At 37.7% G+C, this 27,277-nt stretch overlaps 1 protein-coding gene across 1 annotated transcript in view; it reads left to right on the forward strand.

The window, feature by feature from the left end:
• IL7 (interleukin 7) overlaps positions 1-13,432 on the forward strand; it is a 62,825-nt gene extending 49,393 nt beyond the window's left edge. Inside the window, exons 4-6 of the mRNA XM_049854465.1 lie at positions 415-546; positions 1,505-1,558; positions 12,603-13,432. Of these exons, the coding sequence (XP_049710422.1) occupies positions 415-546; positions 1,505-1,558; positions 12,603-12,722 (306 nt within the window). The 3' untranslated portion in view covers positions 12,723-13,432. The remainder of the gene's footprint in view (positions 1-414; positions 547-1,504; positions 1,559-12,602) is intronic.
• Positions 13,433-27,277: the final 13,845 nt, after the last annotated feature.

Here is a 27,277-nt window from a genome sequence, read left to right on the forward strand (position 1 = left end):
GATTTGTTCATTCTTCTGACAGTCCATTCACCAACTCCATAATTCAAAGGCATTAATTCTTCTTTGGTCTTTTATTATTGTAGCTTCCAGAAGTCTTCTTTTTTGTATATCCTGTTTTACAATAATCTTGCCATATGTGCACACTAAGAGATATGTTCATGTATGTAACAGAGAAGAGACACAGGTCAATTAGAAAATTTAACCCTTGTTCTAAGCACTTTATGCTGTCACGTAAGAGCTAAACAGTTTCAGTCTTGTTAATTGTCAGTCACGTGATTAACTGGAAAAGAAAGCTAGGGTGGAGGTGGGGCATGGCTTAGAGATACAACTCTGGCTTTAGGCACCTTAAGAAAGCTTATCATTTCATAATGTTTTATTTGAACCACAGCCCTTGTGATTTTCTTTCTGCAATAGGAAGCTATGTTTCTATATCGGGCTGCTCGAAGGTTGAAGCAATTTCTTAAAATGAATATCAGTGAGGATTTCAATGTCCATTTATTGATTGTTTCAGAAGGCACATTAAAACTGTTGAACTGCACGGGCAAGGTAAGCCAACGACTGTTTACTGTGTTGCATACTACAGTTCTCTGTAGGTCAAATCCATTATCCTAGAATTCTAAGTGTTCATTATAACTTAGAGTTGAAATACATCTACTCAACTCTAGAAGAGGGAAGTATCAACTTGGAAAGTACCTAGTTATCTCTTACGTAAGGTGACTAATAGTTTATGGAAGGGGAGTAAAAATAAATGAATGGATACTTCGTTGCCATAGTAATTTCCAAGGAGACTAGCGTGATAAATGGGTTGGAGAATGGTAATTTTTTGTCTTTAAAACCTATTAATAACTTTAATCCATATATACACACATTTATAAAAACTCCTGACCAATAAAACAGGTAATCAAATGTATCTAACAAATATTTTTATATGCTAAAACTGAGCATATATGTGACCACCATTTTCCATTTCTTTGCTTTAATAATTCTGATATGGATATGGCTCATTTTTCTCTACTATGAAATATAAAAACAAAACAAATTCTGGGAGACATTATCTTAAGACTGGACGACAGTTTTCTTATCTGCAAAATGGAGGATGTTGACAGGATTAAGTAGCAGAATTCATGTGAAATGCTTAGTACTAAAAAGTTTTCAATAAATGTTAAATTTTATTATTATTATTATTATCATCATCATCCCCTTCAAGGATTTTACCAGCTGGCACCTAAAGCCAAAATGTTTAGTATGATTTTTAAAAATTATCATTTTTATCTGCATGGATCCGGGCCATGCAGATAACTAACCTCTGTTTCTTCCTCCTTTTCCCTGATATTCCATTTCTAAATGAAATTAGTACCTTGTCATCCTAACAATCAGGAATTTAAAGTAGATTTTCAAATGAATTAGGTGAGCTGAGAGTAATATGAAAATTAGCTATTATAATTAATGGGAGAAACCATGAACAATTAATATTCCATACTGTAAATGTGACTTTGTTTTTAAGGTCAAAGAAAGAAAAGCACCTTCCCAGGGTGAAGCCCAACCCATTAAGAATTTGGTGAGCTTACTTGTATTTTTTTTATAATGATTCACAGTTCTTCACTCAAATCAATTCCTTAATGTTTCTCTTTAAATTGTTCTTTTTCTCCTCTCTATGATTGGTCTTGAAAATATTCATTATAATATTAATAAAGGGAATAGGGAGGCCCTTGTGAAAATTGAATCTCTTTCAACTGCAATTTAAAAAATAGTATTTTAAAGGAAAAGAAAAGAAGCTAGGGAAAATATCAAAGTATTAAATTTTTTTAAAAAAGCAACGACATTAAAACCTCAACAGGAAATGGCCAAAAGACACGAATAATTTATAAAGGAGAAAATAAACTTGAAAACACATAGATGAAGAGAAAAACCAACCTTGCTAGTTACTAAAGAAATGTAAACTAAAACACAGAGGATCCATTTTTTACCTATTGTATTGGTATAAATAGATTGTACAGTTTATACAATACATACTGTATTTTTACACAAATAAAGCATACATTGTACATTTTTTACCCACCGTGCAACCCTCTCACACATTATTTTCCTAGGCGCACGTTATATGTGTGGGCTTGTTATTTACATGGGCACATTATTTGTGAAAATATGGTATGTATGCAATATGCATGCTACTGTCTGTATAGTAAAAAAATATATATATAATCTATACATTGTATCTATACATATATACTAAATAGATATTGGTATAGAAAACTATGTAGCAATATGGAAATTATTTATGAATAAATAAACCAAAACCCAATCAAACTTGTTGCCATTGAGTCTATTCCTACTTATAGCGACCCTATAGGGCAGAGTAGAACTGCCCCATAGGATTTCCAAGAAGTGGTTTGTGGATTTGAACCACCACCGTTTTGGTTAGCAGCCAAGCTCTTAACCAGTGCGCCACCTAAAACTTTAAAATTATATAAAGTACATAACTAGTATGGGACATGGAAAAATAAACACATCTGCTTTATGAGAGTGATTGGTTCTTCATTTAGATTTCCATAATTATTACAAGGTTATTTGACCAGTAAATACTTGGGAACATGGAAATTCCTTACTCTTCTTAGACAAGCAGAGTGAATTTGCACACCCCAGGACTCAGGAAACTCTAGGAATTCCATCTGAAATGGAAGATTTGAAATGAATGCATGAACTAAACACAATATAAATGTATTGAGGGCTTCTGGCTAAGAAAACATGGAAAGAAGGTTTAGAAAAGGGAGAGAATCTCTGTGTTCCCCAGATTGTAGAGTTATAATCAGAGTCCTCTGTTTTTTTTTTAATGAGTAGTCATTCTTGGTCTCTTAGAGAAAATCATGCATTTTCACATTTATATATTTCAAATATGCTTAGTCAAGTAATACTTTTAAAAAATGTCCTGGGGGGCGGGGCCAAGATGGCGGACTAGGTGGACGCTACCGCGGATCCCTCTTGCAACAAAGACTCGGAAAAACAAGTGAATCGATCACATACATAACAATCTACGAACTCTGAACAACAAACACAGATTTAGAGACGGAGAACGAACAAATACGGGGAGGCAGCGATTGTTTTCAGAGCCAGGAGCCAGTGTACCAGGCAGGTGACCTTCGGAGCCCGATTTGGGGCAAAGCCCAGGGGGGCAGACGGCACAGACAAGGGGCCCAGCCCTAGCCCCCGAACTCATCCCGGGAGGGAGCCCAGCTGGTTGGCGCGGGCAGTGTGGCGGCGCAGCTGGTGGGAGAAGTCCCCGGGAGGCAGTGACTGGTCTTGGAGTGGGGAGAGCAGTGTTCCAGCCGGGGAGCCATCCCACCGGGAGTTTGGCGGGGAGCGGGCGTGGCGCGAGCGCGGGGACCAGCTACATTTCCCTGAATTGACCCCGGGGGGGGGCCCAGTCCTTCGTAAGGGCGGCGCCTACCCAGTTCGCGCGAGCGGCGCGGCGCGCCGGAGGGAGAAATCCCCGGGAGGAAGAGATGGGTCTTGGAGCGGGGAGAGCAGCGTCCCAGCCGGGGAGCTGTCCCGCCAGGATTTTGGCGGGTGCAGGTGGGGCGTGAGCGCGGGGATCAGCTACATTCCCCTGAATTGACCCCGGGGCGGTCCCAACCGGTTCGCGCGGGCCCAGCCGGTTCGTGCGGGAGGTATGGCGGAGCAGCCGGTGGAAGAAGTCCCCAGGAGGCAGTGGCTGGTCTTGGAGTGGGGAGAGCGGCGTCCCAGCCAGGACGCGCAGTCGCGACTCAGGCGCGGGGAGCTGCTCCGCTCTCCTGAGCTGACCTTGGGGGGGAGCCCACCCGGTTCGCGGGAGCGGCGCGCGACGTGGCTGGCGGGACGGAGAGTCCCCGGGAGGCAGCGACTGATTTGGGAGACAGGAGTGCACTGACCCAGTAGGGGAGCCTTAACCTTGGAGGTGGGGCTGACAGCGGAGGATCTGACCAAGACGCCAGTGGGCCAGAACCCCCGGGGGGCAATCTCCACACAGCCAGTATATATAGGTGACGCGCCCCACAGAAATCTCAGATATAGGAGTCATTCCAAGTAAGACAAACAACTCTGGCTATGTTCTGAGGTGCTAGACTCCTAGCTCTCTGATCCCTCCCCCACCATCCCCAGGCGGCTCCATTAACATCCGAATAGCCTGAGCCACAGGGAGAACTCTGATAGGGATCTGACTGCATTTTTTTTTAGCGGGTTTTCTGGAAAAACTAGTCTCCCAGTGATGGCTCGGAGACAGCAGTCCATATCAAACCACATAAAGAAGCAGACCATGACAGCTTCTCCAACCCCCCAAACAAAAGAATCAAAATCTTTCCCAAATGAAGATACAATCCTGGAATTTTCAGATACAGAATATAAAAAACTAATTTACAGAATGCTTCAAGACATCACAAATGAAATTAGGCTAACTGCAGAAAAAGGCAAGGAACACACTGATAAAACAGTTGAAGAACTCAAAAAGATTATTCAAGAACATAGTGGAAAAATTAATAAGTTGCAAGAATCCATAGAGAGACAGCATGTAGAAATCCAAAAGATTAACAATAAAATTACAGAATTAGACAACGCAATAGGAAGTCAGAGGAGCAGACTCGAGCAATTAGAATGTAGACTGGGACATCTGGAGGACCAGGGAATCAACACCAACATAGCTGAAAAAAAATCAGAGAAAAGAATTAAAAAAAATGAAGAAACCCTAAGAATCATGTGTGACTCTATCAAGAAGGATAACTTCTGAGTGATTGGAGTCCCAGAACAGGGAGAGGGGACAGAAAACACAGAGAAAATAGTAGAAGAACTCCTGACACAAAACTTCCCTGACATCATGAAAGACGAAAGGATATCTATCCAAGATGCTCATCGAACCCCATTTAAGATTGATCCCAAAAAGAAAAACACCAAGACATACTATCATCAAACTTGCCAAAACCAAAGATAAACAGAAAATTTTAAAAGCAGCCAGGGAGAAAAGAAAGGTTTCCTTCAAGGGAGAATCAATAAGAATAAGTTCAGACTACTCAGCAGAAACCATGCAGGCAAGAAGGGAATGGGATGACGTAAACAGAGCACTGAAGGAGAAAAACTGCCAACCAAGGATCATATATCCAGCAAAACTCTCTCTGAAATATGAAGGAGAAATTAAGATATTTACAGATAAACACAAGTTTAGAGAATTTGCAAAAACCAAACCAAGGCTACAAGAAATGCTAAAGGAGATTGTTTGGTCAGATGACCAATAGTATCAGGTACCAGCACAATACAAGGTCACAAAACAGAACGTCCTGACATCAACTCAAATAGGGAAAGCACAAAAACAAACAAATTAAGATTAATTCTAAAAAATAAATAAATAAACAAAATAATACACATAACAGGGAATCATGGAAATCAATAGATAAAAGATCACAATAATCAAAAAGAGGGACTAAATATAGGAGGCATTGAACTGCCAGATGGAGAGTGATACAAGGCGATATAGAACGATACAAGTTAGGTTTTTACTTAGAAAAATAGGGGTAAATAATAAGGTAACCACAAAAAGGAATATCAATTCCATAACTCAAGATAAAAGCCAAGAAAAACGTTAACGACTCAACTAACATAAAGTTAAACATTATGAAAATGAGGATCTCACAATCTACTAAGAAAAATGTCTCAGCACAAAAAAGTATGTGGAAAAATGAAATGACTAACAACACACATGAAAAGGCATCAAAATGACAGCACTAAAAACTTATTTATCTATAATTACGCTGAATGTAAATGGACTAAATGCACCAATAAAGAGACAGAGAGTCTTGGACTGGATAAAGAAATACAATCCGTCTATATGCTGCCTACAAGAGACACACCTTAGACTTAGAGACACAAACTAAAACTCAAAGGATGGAAAAAAATATATCAAGCAAACAATAAGCAAAAAAGAAGAGGAGTGGCAATATTAATTTCTGACAAAATAGACTTTAGACTTAAATGCACCACAAAGGATAAAGAAGGACACTATATAATGATAAAAGGGACAATTGATCAGGAAGACATAACCATATTAAATATTTATGCACCCAATGACAGGGCTGCAAGATACATAAATCAAATTTTAACAGAATTGAAAAGTGAGATAGACACCTCCACATTTATAGTGGGAGACTTCAACACATCACTTTCGAAGAAGGACAGGACATCCAGTAAGAAGCTCAATAGAGACACGGAAGACCTACTTACAACAATCAACCAACTTGACCTCATTGACTTATACAGAACTCTCCACCCAACTGCTGCAAAGTATACTTTTTTTTCTAGCGCACATGGAACATTCTCTAGAATAGACCACATATTAGGTCATAAAACAAATCTTTGCAGAATCCAAAACATCGAAATATTACAAAGCATCTTTTCAGACCACAAGGCAATGAAACTAGAAATCAATAACAGAAAAACTAGGGAAAAGAAATCAAATACTTGGAAAATGGACAATACCCTCCTGAAAAAAGACTGGGTTATAGAAGTCATCAAGGAGGGAATAAGGAAATTCTTAGAAAGCAACGAGAATGAAAATACTTCCTATCAAAACCTCTGGGACACAGCAAAAGCAGTGCTCAGAGGCCAATTTATATCGATAAATGCACACATACAAAAAGAAGAAAGAGCCAAAATCAGAGAACTGTCCCGACAACTTGAACAAATAGAAAGCGAGCAACAAAAGAACCCATCAGGCACCAGAAGAAAACAAATAATAAAAATTAGAGCTGAACTAAATGAATTAGAGAACAGAAAAACAATTGAAAGAATTAACAAAGCCAAAAGCTGGTTCTTTGAAAAAATTAACAAAATTGATAAACCATTGGCTAGACTGACTAAAGAAAAACAGGAAAGGAAACAAATAACCCGAATAAGAAACGAGAAGGACCACATCACAACAGAGCCAAATGAAATTAAAAGAATCATTTCAGATTACTACAAAAAATTGTACTCTAACAAATTTGAAAACCTAGAAGAAATGGATAAATTCTTGGAAAAACACTACCTACCTAAACTAACACATTCAGAAGTAGAACAACTAAATAGACCCATAACAAAAAAAGAGATTGAAACGGTAATCAAAAAACTCCCAACAAAAAAAAGTCCTGGCCCGGACGGCTTCACTGCAGAGTTCTACCAAACCTTCAGAGAAGACTTAACACCACTATTACTGAAGGTATTTCAAAGCATAGAAAAAGACGGACTACTACCCAACTCATTCTATGAAGCTACCATCTCCCTGATGCAAAAACCAGGTAAAGACATTGCAAAAAAAGAAAATTATAGACCTATATCCCTCATGAACATAGATGCAAAAATCCTCAACAAAATTCTAGCCAATAGAATCCAACAACACATCAAAAAAATAATTCACCCTGATCAAGTGGGATTTATACCAGGTATGCAAGGCTGGTTTAATATCAGAAAAACCATTAATGTAATCCATCACATAAATAAAACAAAAGATAAAAACCACATGATCTTATCAATGGATGCAGAAAAGGCATTTGACAAAGTTCAACACCCATTTATGATAAAAACTCTTACCCAAATAGGAATTGAAGGAAAATTCCTCAACATAATAAAGGGCATCTATGCAAAGCCAACAGCCAATATCACTCTAAATGGAGAGAACCTGAAAGCATTTCCCTTGAGAACGGGAACCAGACAAGGATGCCCTTTATCACCGCTCTTACTCAACATCGTACTTGAAGTCCTAGCCAGGGCAATTAGGCTAGACAAAGAAATAAAGGGTATCCGGATTGGCAAGGAGGAAGTAAAGCTATCACTATTTGCAGATGATATGATCGTATACACGGAAAACCCTAAGGAATCCTCCGGAAAACTACTGAAACTAATAGAAGAGTTTGGCAGAGTCTCAGGTTATAAGATAAACATACAAAAATCACTTGGATTCCTCTACATCAACAAAAAGAACACCGAAGAGGAAATAACCAAATCAATACCATTCACAGTAGCCCCCAAGAAGATAAAATACTTAGGAATAAATCTTACCCAGGATGTAAAAGACCTATACAAAGAAAACTACAAAGCTCTACTACAAGAAATTCAAAAGGACATACTTAAGTGGAAAAACATACCCTGCTCATGGATAGGAAGACTTAACATAGTAAAAATGGCTATTCTACCAAAAGCCATCTATACATATAACGCACTTCCGATCCAAATTCCAATGTCATATTTTAAGGGGATAGAGAAACAAATCACCAATTTCATATGGAAGGGAAAAAAAAACCCAGATAAGCAAAGCATTACTAAAAAAGAAGAAGAAAGTGGGAGGCCTCACTCTACCTGATTTCAGAACCTATTATACAGCTACCGTAGTCAAAACAGCCTGGTACTGGTACAACAACAGGCACATAGACCAATGGAACAGAATTGAGAATCCAGATATAAATCCATCCATGTATGAGCAGCTGGTATTTGACAAAGGACCAGTGTCAGTTTATTGGGGAAAAGATAGTCTTTTTAACAAATGGCGCTGGCATAACTGGATATCCATTTGCAAAAAAATGAAACAGGACCCATACCTCACACCATGCACAAAAACTAACTCCAAGTGGATCAAAGACCTAAACATAAAGACTAAAACGATAAAGATCATGGGAGAAAAAACAGGGACAACCCTAGGAGCCCTAATACAGGGCATAAACAGAATACAAAACATTACCAAAAATGACGAAGAGAAACCAGATAACTGGGAGCTCCTAAAAATCAAACACCTATGCTCATCGAAAGACTTCACCAAAAGAGTAAAAAGACCACCTACAGACTGGGAAAGAATTTTCAGCTATGACATCTCAGACCAGCGCCTGATCTCTAAAATCTACATGATTCTGTCAAAACTCAACCACAAAAAGACAAACAACCCAATCAAGAAGTGGGCAAAGGATATGAACACACATTTCACTAATGAAGATATTCAGGGAGCCAACAGATACATGAGAAAATGCTCCCGATCATTAGCCATTAGAGAAATGCAAATTAAAACTACGATGAGATTCCATCTCACACCAACTAGACTGGCATTAATCCAAAAAACACAAAATAATAAATGTTGGAGAGGCTGCGGAGAGATTGGAACTCTCATACACTGCTGGTGGGAATGTAAAATGGTACAACCACTTTGGAAATCCATCTGGCGTTATCTTAAACAGTTAGAAATAGAACTACCATACAACCCAGAAATCCCACTCCTCGGAATATACCCTAGAGAAACAAGGTATATGCAACACACAAACAGATATATGCACACCCATGTTTATTGCAGCTCTGTTTACAATAGCAAAAAGCTGGAAGCAACCAAGGTGTCCGTCAACGGATGAATGGGTAAATAAATGGTGGTATATTCACACAATGGAATACTATGCATCGATAAAGAACAGTGACGAATCTGTGAAACATTTCATAACATGGAGGAATCTGGAAGGCATTATGCTGAGCGAAATGAGTCAGAGGCAAAAGGATAAATATTGTATAAGACCACTATTATAAGATCTTGAGAAATAGAAAAAACTGAGAAGAACACATACTTTTGTGGTTACAAAGGGGGGAGGGAGGGAGGGAGGGAGAGGGTTTTTTATTGATCAATCAGTAGATAAGAACTGCTTTGGGTGAAGGGAAAGACAACATTCAATACAAGGAAGGTCAGCCCAATTGGACTGGACTAAAAGCAAAGAGTTTCCGGGATAAAATGAATGCTTCAAAGGTCAGCGGAGCAGGGGCTGGGGTCCGGGGAACATGGTTTGAGGGGACTTCTAAGTCAATTGGCAAAATAATTCTATTATGAAAACATTCTGCATCCCACTTTGAAATGTGGCGTCTGGGGTCCTAAATGCTAACAAGCGGCCATCTAAGATACATCAATTGGTCTCAACCCACCTGGAGCAAAGGAAAATGAAGAACACCAAGGTCACACAACAACTAAGAACCCAAGAGACAGAAAGGGCCACATGAACCAGAGACCTACATCATCCTGAGACCAGAAGAACTAGTTGGTGCCCGGCCACAATCGAAGTCTGCCCTGTCAGGGAGCACAACAGAGAACTCCTGAGGGAGCAGGAGATCAGTGGGATACAGACTCCAAATTCTCATAAAAAGACCATACTTAATGGTCTGACTGGGACTAGAGGAATCCCGCCAGCCATGCTCCCCAGACCTTCTGTTGGCACAGGACAGGAACCATCCCCGAAGACAACTCATCAGACATGAAAGGGACTGGTCAGCGGCGGGGAGAGAGATGCTGATGAAGAGTGAGCTAATTATATCAGGTGGACACTGGAGAGTGTGTTGGCAACTCTTGACTGGAGGGGGGATGGGAAGATAGAGAGAGAGGGAAGATGGCAAAATTGGCACGAAACGAGAGACTGAAAGGGCTGACTCAATAGGAGGAGAGCAAGTGGGAGAAGGGAGTAAGATGTAGGTAAACTTACATGTGACAGACTGATTGGAATTGTAAATGTTCACTTGAAGCTTAATAAAAGTTAATTAAAAAAAAAAAGTCCTGGGATCCTCATTGAAAAACTATGAATTTACTTCCATATTTATCTTTGTCTAATCTTTAAAATGTATTATTGAAAGGATTATGTGTTAGTGTTAATGAATATAAGTAAAGGAGATTCTAATTTGTGACCAAATTTTACATACATGTGTATATATAGATATATATACACACACCAAAAAAAAAAAAAAAACAAAACCTTTTGCCGTCGAGTCGATTCCAACTCATAGCAGCCCTGAAGGACAGAGTAGAACTTCCCCATAGGGTTTCCAAGGAGCACCTGGTGGATTCAAACTGCCAACCTTTTTGGTTAGCAGCCGTAGCTCTTAACCACTATGCCACCTGGGTTTCCATATATATATATATATAAAAATATATATATATATATATATATATGTACAGGGCTCTGGATTAGGACAGACTTGGGCAAAAAGCCCAGTCATTCTTCTTACTGGCAATGTAATCTTGGCATGCTATTTATTCTCTTAGAAGCTCAGTTTCCTCATTTGCAAAGTAAAGCGAAATTATCAAGTTCATAAAGCTTATGAAGTAGATAAAATGAAGTAATGTATGTAAAGCATTGAGCATAATACCTGACCTAGAAAACACTCAATAACTGGTTGTTACCTAAAAAGAATTACCGTACCCTATACTAACCTGCGCCAGGCGCTCCTTGGAAACTCTATAGGGCAGTTCTACTCTGGCCTATAAGGCCACTATGAGTCAGAATTGACTCAACAGCATTGGGTTTTAGGTTTTATACTAACCTCCCTATGCTATACTAACCTTAGTGCTCTGGAGGCATAGTGGTTAAGAGCTCGGCTGTTCACCAAAAGGTTGACAGTTCGAATCCACCAGCCACTCCTTGGAAACCCTATGGGCAGCTCTACTCTGTTATATATGGTCACTACAAGTCAGAATCGATGGCAATGGTTTTTTTTTTTTTTTTTTTTTTAATACTAACCTTGAAGTCCCTGGGTCATGCAAACAGTTAAGTGCTTGGTTGCTAACAGAAAGGTTGGTGGTTTGAGTCCATCCAGAGATGCTTTGGAAGAAAGGCCTGGGGATCTACATCTGAAAAATCAGCCATTGAAAATCCCACGGTACACAGTTCTACTCTAACACGCATGAGGTTGCCATGAGGTAGAATCTACTCAAGGCAACTGGTTTCTGCATGAACTGTTACATTCCTGTGAGCCTCTTGTCCTATGAGACAGTGAGGCTAGTACAACCAGTTGCCATTGAATTGATGAGGACTCATGACAATTCTTTGTGTGTCAGAATAGAATTGTGCTCCATAGCATTTTCAATGACTGATTTTTCAGAAGTAGATCTCCAGGCCTTTCTTCCAAGGTGCCTCTTGGTGGACTTGTAGCAAGTGAGTTCATTTTCACCACCCAGGGACTCTGAGTTCATACAGAGCTATTCCCTTACATTTCTCTACTTTCTATAAGATTTTACAATTCTCATCAGGGACTGAAAGTTAGCTTATGAGACAGGCATCTTCCATGCCCTGGCGAAGGCCAGTTGATGGGGTGGACCCTAGGGCACAGGCACAACCAGGTATATCCTTATAAACCTCTTTTGATAAAATAAGCTTAAGATTTTCAGTGTTAATTATTACTTCCACTGAACATACATTTTCCACGTTTTATTGTTTGTTTTTTCCTTAGTGGAAGGAATAATATTAAAAAACTGTTAAAAAACAAAACATCTCAGTTGAGTAATCTACAAGTATCTTTCTCACAAAAGGTTAAACACTATTATGTCTACAGTTGCAGTGTGAAACTGGCAGCCATCTGACCTAGCACTTTGATTAGTCCTACGTATTAAACCACACCTACCTTGAATTTCCCACACTTCAGTAATCAGAATTATATTTAGAAGCCATAGGTTTAAAAAAACCCTGCAAGGTTCTCCTCTTTCATTATACCAAAATTTGTACCAAATTTTCAGTAAGACCTAACATGATGGAAATTGACTACTAAAAAGCTCGTATTTTTATAAAAATATATACATAAAACTTTTGTATTTATTTATCTAGGAAGAAAATAAATTGTTGAAGGAACAGAAAAAACGAAATGACTTGTGTTTCCTAAGGAGACTACTAGAAAAGATGAAAACTTGTTGGAATAAAATTTTGAAAGGTGCTAAAGATCCCTGAAAACTATGGAATGGCGATATAGAAACATGTGAACTTTAGTTGCATCCATGAAGATTTGCTCATGCAATTTGGGGGGGATAGAACACCTCCTAGAAGCTACTGAATGCATCCTGGTTAAAATGGATTACAGGCGTTGGAAAAAAAAATCCATGTTTTAATACTAGAAGATGGACGTTAACAGTGGAAACCAAATGCTGCAATCAACAATGCATTATATATATATGTGGGCACGTATCAGTCTGTTTTGATTCTGAACTGATTTTGTATAAGACAATTCATATAAGGTACCTGTTGCAATAATACTTTTTTTAAACTTGTTTGAGAATTTCAGGGAAAAATACCGAATCTATGAAATATATAACAGTTGCAGGAATGGATTCAAGATTAACATTGTTTAATTATCAGAATAATTTTATGGCCCACTCTGCATCAGTATGTTGCATTAAGAGTGGATAATTGCATCTTCTTGGCTGGAAATGTTTCAGGGTTAATAGCAAGCTCTGAGTAACGCCCATGAGGACATGCTAGTCATACACCTTAAAGAAGCAACAACACAAAGGAGCCCGAGATACTTAAGAGAGATATCAAGAGACGTAATTAAACATGAATGCTTAACACAGGGGCTTCAATAAATGGTATATCAAGTGTATTTAAATGGAAATAAAGGATAATTTCAAAAAAAAGAAAAAACAACAAACCATCTCTTCTAAGGATGCCAAAACTTAGTTTACTTTTGTCATGTATGTATAATAAAACTAGTATAAATGAGTTTGCAATTTTTGAAGTACATTTTTAAGAGAATAATATATGTTGACCTTTATTCAATGCAATATGTATATTTAATTTTGACACTGTATCTGTATATAAAAATATTTTCATACCATATTACAGACAAATTGCTTACTTTGGATAACATTTCTCCTTTCATAATAAATGGGCTATGCATTAACACTACCAGATTCATTCAGTGAGCCCCAAAAGGATTTTTAAGACAAGGTTTTTAATATTGCACCACTATTTGGTCTCCCACTTCCACTGAATATAACATCCTTCATACCTTATTACCCAGAATCTTATTACCCAAAATTATAGATGAGCAGGAAGACTACTGTCTATGTTAAACTCTAGCCTTTTAAAAGACACCTTTGTATATACAAGACCCAGTTAAGAAAGGTCTGCGAACAGTCCTCATTCCCTTATAAAGGGAAATGTAAATACTATTATAGATGGGCCAGATGCCTGAAACAGCTGCCAGTTTCCAGTTTGTTGAACTTGCATCCTCTATGCTCTCTCACAGCTCCACCACCATCTAAGTAAGTAGGTGCTGACTGGCTTTATTTGATCCATAGAAGATGTCCAGGTGACAGCTTCAAGGCGTGATGATAATATTTTTCTCTCAGTCTGCATATGTCTCTCTGCGTTTCTTCTCATTCTCCCCAACCTGTATTGAGTTTCCACCTCATTTTTTTTTTTTTTTTTTAGTGGGTTAGTGGAGGTAGTTGTACAGAATTGTATATCATGGTCATTTACAATTGTAAAGAATTCACCAGAATACCTCATAATGGGGCTCTGGGTCAAGTTTGTTTTCTGTTTGGGTTTCAGTACAAACTTGCGAAAAGGGAGTTGATTAACATTTTTTAGGGGCAAATAATCTTCCGCTAAAGCCATAGTATGTTCAACTGTCTGGTACACCTCAATCCTGATGAGCTGATAGTACTGGTAAACCATCAGTCATAGAAATTAGGAAATTTAAGTTTCTAAAGATAAACTTTAGTTGAAAGTGTTTCCTTAAGGGCTGTCTGTAACATTTCCTAACAATGTTGAAAAAATTATCTGAGGTTGTGATAAAAATAAGAAACAATATTTTTTTAAATGCTTACTAAAAGAGTTCTCTTGATCTTTTTCCTCAGTCATATTATTTGTTTGTGATGGATTTGAATTTTAAGAGAAAATTCATGCTCAAAAAAGTTTATTCAGCATATACTATGTTTCAAATACTTGGGGGAAAATGCCTGTATATTTATGGCTTTATTTCCCTTCTTTGTTTCCTAGTCACTTGTAAGTAGGTAAGGGCAAAGCAGGGTGATTAACAATGATCAAGAATATAATATTTTTACTATTTCTCCTCTACAGTTAAAGACTAGTTTTGTCTCAGTGAACATATTTTCTTTCAAATGTGTATATAAATGCTTTATATCAGCATTTTCTAAAGTGTGTTCCAGGAAACCCTAATCTCAGTAGATGCTAGAAAAAAAGAAAAAAATGAGGGGAAATTCTGAGTTCTAAGATCATAGAAATTTTCTCTTGGATATTCACAATTTGTGTAGATATATTAGAGGCTCTGGGAATTCAAAAAAGTTTATTATTTATAAAACGTATTTGACGACAGAACTATACTTTTATGTAAAAATAATTAACCTAACACATTTTGGGGAATATTTGCTTTATACTAAAGATCTCAGTTTAACAGCCTTGTAAAACAGGCCTTCAAGGAACTTGCTGAAGAAATCACTCTTCGGGAATGTTTCTTTCTTTTAAAGCTTCATCCATGGAAATTATCAACTAGAATTTGTTTTTTTTTTTTTTTTGCTTTAGGCCATACTTTCATTAATAACCAGCTTAAGGAAGAAAGATATTTTACCAACCCCACTATAAATATTTTTCCAGAAACACACATCCTCTACCCTCCTCAGACCAGTCTCTGATCATGGCGCTCTATACATATTGTCTTTATGTCCTTATTCATGATGTTCTCACTACTTAGAAAGCTCTTCCAAATTCTTTCCAGATCTTGTTCAAACGTCAAGGGCCATCTCAATTTTTTCTTTCCCTTAAAGATTCTTTTTGTTCCCTTCAGCTCCTAATGAGAATAGCCAGATATATGGTAGTAAATGAGTAAAATTGAATTGCATTTAAGTATTAGTAAAATTTTATTTAAATAATCCAGAAAATACATTTATACAATAAAATATAAATTACATAAGATGAATATGATAGGACCTCAGGACTAATTTTAATTTAAGAAAATGTGACCCAACATTTGGGTTCTCAATATCTCCATGGAAATTTCCTTAGTTTCTAAACTTTCTTTGTTGTAAAACATCTCTCAGCCTTGATTCTGACCAAATGATAGGATCTGTGGAAATAATGTAAGACAAGAGAACAAAACACATAGGTGCATAACCACCAATTTCAACAATATTAAACATCTAAATATAAAAATGTGTGTATTCATCTAGATCCACAAAATCAGTTAAGTATTTGAGAAAGGTATAAAATGGTCATTTTATTTTGGGAGTAACTTGGGCTTTGCTTTGTTTGTTTGTTCTGCATCCTCTCCATACAAAATGGTAAGAAGTACATTGTTCTATATAAGGTAGAAAATATTCTGAAGAGGACCTATTAACATAACTTCCTAAAAATGAATTAATTTTATCTAAATATTTTACATGAAAAAAGACAAGTGGCAACACTGACAATTGTTTCCTACTCTTGCTTGCTTGGTTCATTCCTTTTCAAGACCCAGTCCAAAGGTCCTATTGTTTCTGAAGCCTTCGTACACCTTTCCAGGTGGGGTTGATCATTTCTTCCTTTGTGCCTCCACTACTCAGTTCAACAAATAGCCCTTAATAACCTACCATGTGTTAGCATGCGGGAGATGGATATATGCTTGTCAATTTTCACCTTCAATTCTTATCAGAAATTTTCTTGTGTCTGAAGTAACCTGATTCAGTTGGAAACATTTTACTTAAAAATTTATTTGGGCAAAAACCTTGTAAATGTTTTGGAAACGGTCCAAATACGGTGATAATGGAAGGAGTTTGGTTTGCAGAACATTCAGTCAGGTGAGGTAACAGCTTTTTAGTAAAACCAGAAAGATCTCCCTGGAAAGTACAAGAAGATCTTATCTACCCCATCATCTCCTTTTCTGTCATGCCTTGAGCTGAAGAAAAGAGAAAGGAAATGGAACTGTCTTTTGCCGTGAGTAAACTCAATGGGTAGACTGAAAAATCTCTCTGTTTAAAAAAAACAGGAGTTACTTTCCTCAGGATAAGTTAGATACCAAGATTGGGACTGATCTCTTCATAGCCAAGTGGGAGTTTAAAGAAGAAATTCCAACTTTTGAAAACAGATCACTTAATGGGAAGATGCCACACAAATACAGATAATTCACTCACTTAACAAATGTTTATTAAGCACCCATCTTCAACGTGCCAGTTCTAGTGCTAGAGGTACAGCAAAAAAATGCAGACAAAATCCTTGCCTTCAGGGATTTTCCAGGAAAGGCAGCAGTCAATAGCAACTGAACAATGTTATTTCAGAAAAGAAGTTGTATGGGGAAAAAATGGGCTGTGAGACAGATTGGTGGAAAAAGGTGATATCTTTAGGTGAGGTGATCAAGGAAGATCCTTCTAAGGAGGAGACATTTGAACCTAGGAAGGGTTTTACAAGAATACAAAGAGTTTCTTATTCATGCCTATGCTTTAGTACTTATCATATTGCATGTGTTACAACTTCTTATGTACATATCTGTCTCTCCTACTATATTATGCCAAACAATAAAGAGAATTGGCAGATGAGCTAAGCAAACTGTAGAGGCAGAGGGATCTATCCTTGGAGCTTCCACAAGACCTAATGACCTGCCAGTTCTAATCCATATGCACCTTATATTAACCCCCTTTTCTCAAGGTATTACAGACTGAATTGTGTTCCCCCCCCCCATAAAAATATGCTGAAGCCCTACCCCCTGGTACCTGCGAATGTGACCTTGTCTGGAAATAGGGTCTTTGAGATGTTAGCAGTTAGGTTAACACAAGGTCATACTGGAGTAAAGTGGATTCTAACTCCGTCCAAGAGGTGTCTTCTAGAAGAGAACAGATAGGGAGAATTAGTCAAGGGAAAGACTATCTTGTAAAGACTTATGGGAGATTAAGGGACTGGAGAGCAATCTTGTGATGTAGGAAAATGCTTCTTTTGTGTTGTTCTCAGCTCTGGGAGACAAGTCCCATTTGCTTCAATTTTAAATTTTATAGCATAATACTTTTCTGAGAGCTAAGTGTTAAGAATACTTATAATTTGATTAATACATGTGGCCACTTTAGGGAGGAACAGGAGACAGCTATTTTCTCTTGCCTTTAGTTTCTCACTAATTTAAGGACTAAAAATTTAAGGACTAAAGAGCATATATTCAGATAATTCAGATAGTATGTTTACGCCAGGTTATGACTCTCGCCTTCTCAAAACCCTTCCATGGCTTCCTATCTTACTCTGAGTAACCCCAAGTCATCTTAATGGCCTCTAAGGCATATACAATCTGGCCGGTTATCTCTGACTTAATGTTCTACTCCTCTCCTCCTTGCTCACGCAATTTCAGAGGTGCTGTGCTCCTGTCTCAGAGCCTTTGCACTCTTTTTCACCCTCTACATGAAACTCTCTTTCCTCTCTTGTCAACCCACTTTTTTCACCCGCATTGAACACTTTTTAATAGAAAGCACTAAAAAATAATGACTCAATAAACAATTAACTGGAGTAAACAAAAAGACTAAACAATCATGGTTCACCCCCCTCATACACATCTTTGCTCAAATACCACTTTCTCAGTGAAATCCTCCCTGAATAGCCTATTTAAAATAACCCACTCCCACATCTGTCTCCCTCTTTCTCTGCTTTCGTTTCTCCTTAGCACTTGCTAAAATCTAATATAAAATACATTTACTAATTTATCTTCCTTATTTTTAATCTTTCTCAACTAGTATGTGAACCACAAAAGGGCAGGAGTTTTTGTCTGCCTTGTTGGTTAAAGCAATCAACTGCTAACTGAAAGGTCGTTGGTTCAAAACTACCAGTGGCTCCACGGGAGAAAGATGTGCCAGTCTGCTTCCGTAAAGATTTACAGCCTTGGAAACTCTATGGGGTCACTATGAGTTGGAGTCGACTCAACGGCAGAGGGTTTGGTTTTTGGGTTTTGTTCACTGCTGAAATTCCCAGCACCTACAACATTGCCTGGTGTATAATAGGATTTCAATAAATATTTGATGGACATATAACATGCACATATATATACAATTATATATTAAGGAAATAATAAATGATATCATTTACCCAGAGCCTGTTAAGTACCAGTGTGGCAAAGATTTTATACACATTACTGATAATCCTCAAATTAGCCCTGCAAGATAGATATAATTATACCCACTTAAATATATTTCTTATAATTCAGCTCATGATTAGCTAACACCAGGATTGGGATGAGGAGAGGTGTCTTAAATTGGTATACTGAGGATTCTGTCATGGAGAATGTGGTTTTAAGCACATCTCCAATTTCCACAGCCATTGTAAGAGGAAAGCACTAGGTTTATACCAACATTTATTAAGAGTTTGTTTTTTTTAGTGCAACTAATAGATTCCAGTCTAGTTAGTTTATGGAAGAAGGAATTTATTAGGTAATTCACAGAATCTCTGGATGAGCCAGATAATCAAGTTTGGAAGCTATTCAGCCAGAAACAATTCTCAAATTATACTGACAGACTACTCCAGGGGAGTCAGTTTAGAGACCCTATAATTGCCACCAGGGGCACAGGGTGCATCTTACAGTAAGGGTGCCACTTCTTGGCTCTCTCCCACTTCTGCCTTTGAAGCTCAGTGTCTCCACTAAACTCCGCCACCCCCACTAGAAAATGGATATTGCACAGTGTCTGATGCTTCACAGTGCTTGCTTCAGAATCAAATTCTGTTTGGTAGTTCCCAAGTGACATGTCTGCTCCCCAGCTGCAAGAAAGGGGTGGGAAGGGGGGAGTAAATTTTATAATTTTGAGGTGGTGGAATTCAATACAGAAACTCAGCAAAGATAAGATGTACAGAAGGTGCTAGCCACAAACATGACAAATCCCCATTAGAGCAGCAAAATTTGGGTTTCAAGTGCATCACAGATGAACATAATTTTTCACTAGTAGGTGGTGCAGTGGTTTCCAAGGAGTGGCTGAGAGATTCGAATGACCAACGTTTTGGTTTGCTACTGAGCTCTTAACCACTGTTAGCCACTGTTTTGTTCCCAGCTGAACAACAGAATGGCAAAATACCTCTTCAATAATCAGTCCAGGTTTGATTTGGCAATATGTTGTAATCACTGAAACCATCTTAACTAGATCACAAGGGCTGGCATCTACTTTTGTGAGCGTGTGAATGTTAGAAAACAATAGGAGAGTTAGCAATTTTAGATAAAAATATTGTCACACGTGAGTAGTTTTGAAAAACGTAACCCTTTCTAATTTTTTTAAAGATTATAAAAGTATTATACATTCATTTAAGAATTTGACAATATAAAAATAAAAAGAAAATATAACTTACCAAAAACCTTTCCAGCAGAAATAAACACCATAAAAAACCAAAACCAAACCTACTGCCCTTGAGTCAATTATGACTCATAGCGATCCTATAGGATAGAATAGAATTGCCCCATAGAGTTTCCAAGGAGCAGCTGGTGAATTCGAACTGCTGAGCTTTTAGTTAAAAGCCAAATGCTTAACCTTTGTGCTACCAGGGCTCCCAAACACAATATATTGAGGAATATATTTCATCAAAAATGAAATGGAACGCATAAACATCGATATCCTAGGCATTAGTGAGCTGAAATGGACTGGTATTGGCCATTTTGAATCGGACAATCATATAGTCTACTATGCTGGGAATGACAACTTGAAGAGGAATGGTGTTGCATTCATCGTCAAAAAGAACGTTTCAATATGTATCCTGAAGTACAATGCTGTCAGTGATAGGATAATATCCATACACCTACAAGGAAGACCAGTTAATACGACCATGATTCAAATTTATGCACCAACCACTAGGGCCAAAGATGAAGAAATAGAAGATTTTTATCAGCTGCTGCAGTCTGAAATAGATCGAACATACAATCAAGATGCATTGATAATTACTGGCAATTGGAATGCAAAAGTTGGAAGCAAAGAAGAAGGATCAGTAGCTGGAAAATACGGTCTTGGGGATAGAAACAATGCCGGAGATCGAATGATAGAATTTTGCAAGACCAACGACTTCTTCATTGCAAATACCTTCTTTCACCAACATAGACAGTGACTATACACATGGACCTCGCCAGATGGAACACACAGAAATCAAATTGACTACATCTGTGGAAAGAGACGGTAGAAAAGCTCAATATCATCAGTCAGAACAAGGCCAGGGGCCGACTGTAAAACAGACCATCAATTGCTCATATGCAATTTCAAGCTGAAACTTAAGAAAATCAGAGCAAGTCCAAAATATGACCTTGAGTATATCCCACCTGAACTTAGAGACCATCTCAAGAATAGATTTGACACATTGAACACTAGTGACCGAAGACCGGACAAGTTGTGGAATGACATCAAGGACATCATCCATGAAGAAAGCAAGAGGTCACTGAAAAGACAGGAAAGAAAGAACAGGCCAAGATGGGTGTCAGAGGAGACTCTGAAATTTGCTCTTGAGCATCGAGCAGCTAAAGCAAAAGGAATAATTGATAAAAGAACTGAACAGAAGATTTCAAAGGGCCTCTCGAGAAGACAAAGTAAAGTATTATAATGACATATGCAAAGAGCTGAAGATGGAAAACCAAAAGGGAAGAACACGCTTGGCGTTTCTTAAGCTGAAAGAACTGAAGAAAAAATTCAAGCCTCGAGTTGCAATAGTGAAAGATTCCATGGGGATAAATATTAAACGACGCAGGAAGCATCAAAAGAAGATGGAAGGAATACACAGAGTCATTATACCAAAAAGAATTAGTCAATATTCAACCATTTCAAGAGGTGGCATATGATCACGAACCGATGGTACTGAAGGAAGAAGTCCAAGCTGCTCTGAAGGCATTGGCAAAAAATAAGGCTCCAGGAATTGATGGAATGTCAACTGAGATGTTTCAACAAACAGATGCAGCACTGGAGGTGCTCACTCGTCTGTGCCAAGACATATGGAAGACAGCTTCCTGGCCAACTGACTGGAAGAGATCCATATTTATGCCTATTCCCAAGAAAGGTGATCCAACCAAACGTGGAAATTATAGAACAATATCGTTAATATCACACGCAAGCAAAATTTTGCTGAAGATTATTCAAAAACGGCTGTAGCAGTATATCAACAGGGAACTGCCAGAAATTCGGGTTGGTTTCAGAAGAGGACGTGCAACCAGGGATATCATTGCTGATGTCAGATGGATCCTGGCTGAAAGCACAGAATACCAGAAGGATGTTTACCTGTGTTTTATTGACTATGCAAAGGCATTCAACTGTGTGGATCATAACAAACTATGGATAACACTGAGAAGAATGGGAATTCCAGAACACTTAATTGTGCTCATGAGGAACCTTGACATAGATCAAGAGGCAGTTGTTCAGACAGAACAAGAGGATACCGAATGGTTTAAAGGCAGGAAAGGTGTGTGTTAAGGTTGTATTCTTTCACCATACCTGTTTAATCTGTATGCTGAATGAATAATCCGAGAAGCTGGACTATATGAAGAAGAACGGGGCATCAGGATTGGAGGAAGACTCATTAACAACGTGCATTATGCAGGGGACACAACCTTGCTTGCTGAAAGTGAAGAGGACTTGAAGCATTTACTAATGAAGATCAAAGACCACAGCCTTCAGTATGGATTACACCTCAACATAAAGAAAACAAAAATCCTCACAACTGGACCAATGAGCAACATCATGATAAACAGAGAAAAGATTGAAGTTGTCAAGGATTTCATTTTACTTGGATCCACAATCAACAGCCATGGAAGCAGAAGTCAGGAAATCAAAACACACATTGCATTGGGCAAATCTGCTGCAAAGGACCTCTTCAAAGTGTTGAAGAGCAAAGATGTCACCCTGAAGACTAAGGTGCACCTGACCCAAGCCATGGTATTTTCAATGCATGTGAAAGCTGGACAATGACTAAGGAAGACTGAAGAAGAGTTGACACCTTTGAATTGTGGTGTTGGTGAAGAATATTGAATATACCATGGACTGCAGAAAGAACGAACAAATCTGTCTTGGAAGAAGTGCGGCCAGAATGCTCCTTAGAGGCAAGGATGGCGAGACTGCATCTTACATACTTTGGACATGTTGTCAGGAGGGATCAATCCCTGGGGAAGGACATCATGCTTGGCAGAGTACAGGGTCAGCGGAAAAGAGAAAGACCCTCAACAAGGTGGATTGACACAGTGGCTGCAATAATGAGCTCAAGCATAACAATGATTTTAAGGATGGCTCAGGACTGGGCAGTGTTTCATTCTGTTGTGCATAGGGTTGCTATGAGTCAGAACCGACCCAACAGCACCTAACAACAACAACATCTGTGCATTTTTTAAACATAATCAGAATCATATTTCACACACAAATTCTAGACTAGCTTGTCTGTCTTAGCCATAAAACATAACATTGTTATGCCATTAAAAATTGTTTTAAAGTATTTTAATGACTAAGTTGTTCTTCAGTTTTTCTTGGTTATAATAGCGCTATTAAATGTTTTCTGCATAAACATGTTTTATACTTCAGATCATTTCCCTAAGAATGAGTGAGTCTTAGTAATAAAATTACTAGGTTATGAGGCAAGAATATTTCAAGACCCCTTCAAGTAAATTGACAATTAACTTTTTCAAAAAGTATTATCTATTTCTATTTCCATCATCAGTGGATAATGGCATCTATCTTAATGCCTTATCAAAGTTTTCGGTTTTATTTTAAGATTGTTGGTTTGATAACTAAAAATTAGCATTTCAGTGTTGAGAATTTTTTAAGTCATGTTAAGGAAGAATCTTGTTCTTACAGTAAGAATATTCATTCCTATTTTCTAAGTTTTTATCAGAAAGGGGAATTAATTTTACCAAATACATTCTCAGCATATATTCAAAGACATGGTTTTATATATTATATTCTGATATGAAGCTATTATTTTGATTGATTTCCAAATTAAACCATCCTTGCATTTTGGGACTCAGCCTACTTTTTTGTTGTTTTTTAAATCTATTCTCTGTTTGTTTCCTGGTCTTTTATTTAGGACAGTATCAACTAGTGTGTTTAGTCCACATTTTTCTTTCATGCTCTGGTCAGGTTTTGGTCCAGTATGTGTTAGCTTTTTGAAATTAATATGTAAATTGACTAATAGACTTTGAAAACATTTGCATAATTTGGGAATTACCTGTTTCGTTTTTTTTTTTTTTTTAAACTTTTGAGTGAAATTATTGGGGCCCACAATTATCTTTTGGGGCAACTCTTTGATAACTATTTTCATTTTTGTTTTTGTGTACATGATTACTACTCGCTGGTTTAGATTTTCCATTTCTTCTTGATGCCAGTTTCATTATTTTAATTGTTCCTGGAAAACAGACTGCTTCATTATGATTTTCAAAATACTAAAATAGAGATGCAACTAGAATTATCTTTATTTTCAGTCTCCTTTGCATGTTTTATCACTTTCTCATTCTTTAAATGTTCTCACAGCCCAGTTCTGCTACAGTAATTCAATAAATCTGTAGCTTCTCTATAATTAGAATCAAGACCTTCTAATGTTCCTACTCCCCAGTTCCTACCCCAGCATGCACTTTTCCCAGCGTTTCTTCCCTTTTCTTCCTGGGGTATGCTGAACGGGAGGATTGCACATCCCAAGATACAGTGCACTACTGGCTATCTCTTAGCCCCAGCCTTATTGTTATAATTTCCAAATAGACATGGTGTTTGGACAGAGGGAGAAAAGTGGACCATCTATAGATACAGATGCCCGTTTTGGTAACTGTTTTATAGTATGAACTGCATTTCAATCTAGACCTTTGCTGCTGTATTTACTGTTAATTTCTTCAAAACAGACTATTTGCTGATCTTTGCTTTCCAATGCTAGATATTTATGCATTTTTTTTACTTTTGTAAAAATTCCAGTGGGAAGTTAGGAGATTAGCCTAAGGGCCTAAAGAAAAATTCAGACAAAACTTATTTTTTTTTTTAATTGTGCTTTAAGTGAAAGTTTACAAATCAAGCCAGTCTCTCATACAAAAACTTACACTCACCTTGCTATGTACTCCTAGCTGCTCTCCCCCAATGAGACAGCACACTCCTCCTTTCTACCCTGTATTCCCCATGCCCATTCAAGCAGCTCCAGAATTAAATTAAATTATTTAATTTAATTTAAATATTAAATTATCCAGACAGGAGGTGCCCACATAGTCTCACGTGTCTACTTAAGCCAAGAAGCTCACTCCTTACCAATATCATTTTCTTATAGTCCAGTCCAATCCCTATCTCAAGAGTTGGCTTCAGGCATGGTCAAACAAAACTTTTAAAAACTACACCAGTAGTGAAAATGCACGCAATAAGCTAAAAAAGAGACTGGATTTAATCTAAAAAAAAAAAAAAATCACAGATAAGACTGAGATAAGATTGAACAGATGGAATTATCAGTGACTTTTTTTTTTTTTATTCCACATCGCTTTTCCTCAGCAGTCCTCAGGGCAGTAAAAGCAGTTTACTTTTTACAAACTCAACCCCTCATCCCCCAGCGCCACACACATCCTTTTCATTCTACCTGCTTCTTCCTTTTTCTCAATAAAATGTAACGCACCTCTTGCTTTTATCTATCTACCAGGTTTCCTCCTAAGCACTGGAAAAGGGAAGAAAAAAGAGTAGGAATTAGTCAGCTGTATAACCTGTGGTGATGGGATCCCTCTTCAAAACTTCCTCAGCACTTTTGTTGATACCTTTATAATAAACTTCCATTAAAATAAATTGCTTATTTTTGTCCCAAGTTGTAATTTTCTGCTTACATATTGTTACGTGCTGTTGAATCGATTCCGACTCATAGTGAACCCCTATGACAGGGTAAAGTTGCCCCAGTGGCACTGTGGTTAAGTGCTCAGCTGCTAACCAAAAGGTCAGCACTTCTAACCCACCAGCCACTAGCAGCAGAAAGATGTGGCCAGTCTGCTTCTGTAAGGATTATAGCTTTGGAAAGCATATGGGGTAGTTCTAGTCTGTCTTATTGGGTCACTGAGTTGGAATTGACTTGCCGGCAATAGGTTTTAGGTTTCTAAGAAATCAACTTATGGGTTATTAAATCACAACAAAAAAACTACCTCTTTTAAATCTCTGTAATTTCATATTGTCAAATAAATCACACCCATAGGGTTGCTATGGGTCAGAATGGAGTCCATGGCAAAGGGTTTGGTATGCTACTGAGAGACCTTAACAACAACAAAGACCGGAAATATTAAATTATCCAAAAGCACCCTCTAGTGGCCAAAAAGCAATTCACATATAAGCCAAAAAAAAAAAGCAAAACTATAAGTCAAGAATATCCTGACAATGGACCACTGCTAGCACAGTGGTCAAGAGCTCAGCTGCTATCCAAGAGGTCAGCAGTTAGAATCCACCAGCTGCTGCTTGGAAACCCTATTGGGCAGTTCTACTCTGTCCTACAGGGTCGCTGTGAGTCTGAATCGACTTGATGGCGATGGTTTTTTGTCCTTTTTTTTCTTTAACCCTGACGATGGCCCAATGGTTGAAGTGCTCGGTGGCGAACCAAAAGTCAGCAGTTGGAACCCACCAGGTACTCCGAGGGAGAACGATGTGGTGGTCTATGTCCTGTAGGGTCACTATGAGTCAGAATTGACTGACAACAGTATTTAATTGAAAGATTTCTACATAAAAATTGAGTGTAGTTTTCACTTTGTTTTAATAATTCTCCGCTGCTCTATCAAATGATAGTTGGAAAACTCAAGCTAAGTAACACTTATATAAAATACATATATATGCAATTCAAATAGTAGTACACAGCTTCAAAGACACAGCAGAACTCATGTTATTTATTTGCACTGCATTCTCTGAGCTTGACCAAATGATAGAAGTGTTCATCTTTAACCTAAATAAAACTGAATACATATTAAACATGTCTAATCAGGTCACGAGGAGCCCTGGTGGCACAGTGGTTAAAGCACTTGGCTGTTAACCTAAAGGTCGGCCACTTCTAGGGAGAAAGATGTGACAGTGTTCTTCTGTAAATATTTACAACCTTGCAAACTTTATGGGACAGTTCTACTCTGTCCTACAGGGTCCCAGTGAGTTGGTATTGACTGGACGGCAACACGTTTGGTTTGGTTTTTGAATCTGGTCATATTTTCACTACAGACAGCTACTTTTTACAATTTCACACATGATGGTCTAAATAATATTCATCACAAGATATTAGCTTTTTGCCATTACACTGTTTATTACTTAGCTAGAAATAACCATAATGTTTGCCATCAACGTTGATGTCACCCATGTTTTCAAATGTTAAATATTATTGGCTATGAAGAGAATGCGTCTATGCCTTAAAAAACTTGTGGCGAAAACATACCTATACTTTGAATTATGCATCATTTATAATACTTTAAAGTTCTAGAATACTTCAGTCCAATAAAATAGTAAGAACTTGTTTAACAAGTTGATGTCATTTAAAAAAAAAAAAACTGTCAATGAAAACCTACTTTCTCATAGAAAAATACACATTTTTAACTTCAGTATTTTTTTCTTTTAATATTTTGG

This window comes from Elephas maximus, chromosome 15 (genome assembly GCF_024166365.1).
Source record: "Elephas maximus indicus isolate mEleMax1 chromosome 15, mEleMax1 primary haplotype, whole genome shotgun sequence".
In the NCBI taxonomy this organism is placed as follows: domain Eukaryota; kingdom Metazoa; phylum Chordata; class Mammalia; order Proboscidea; family Elephantidae; genus Elephas; species Elephas maximus.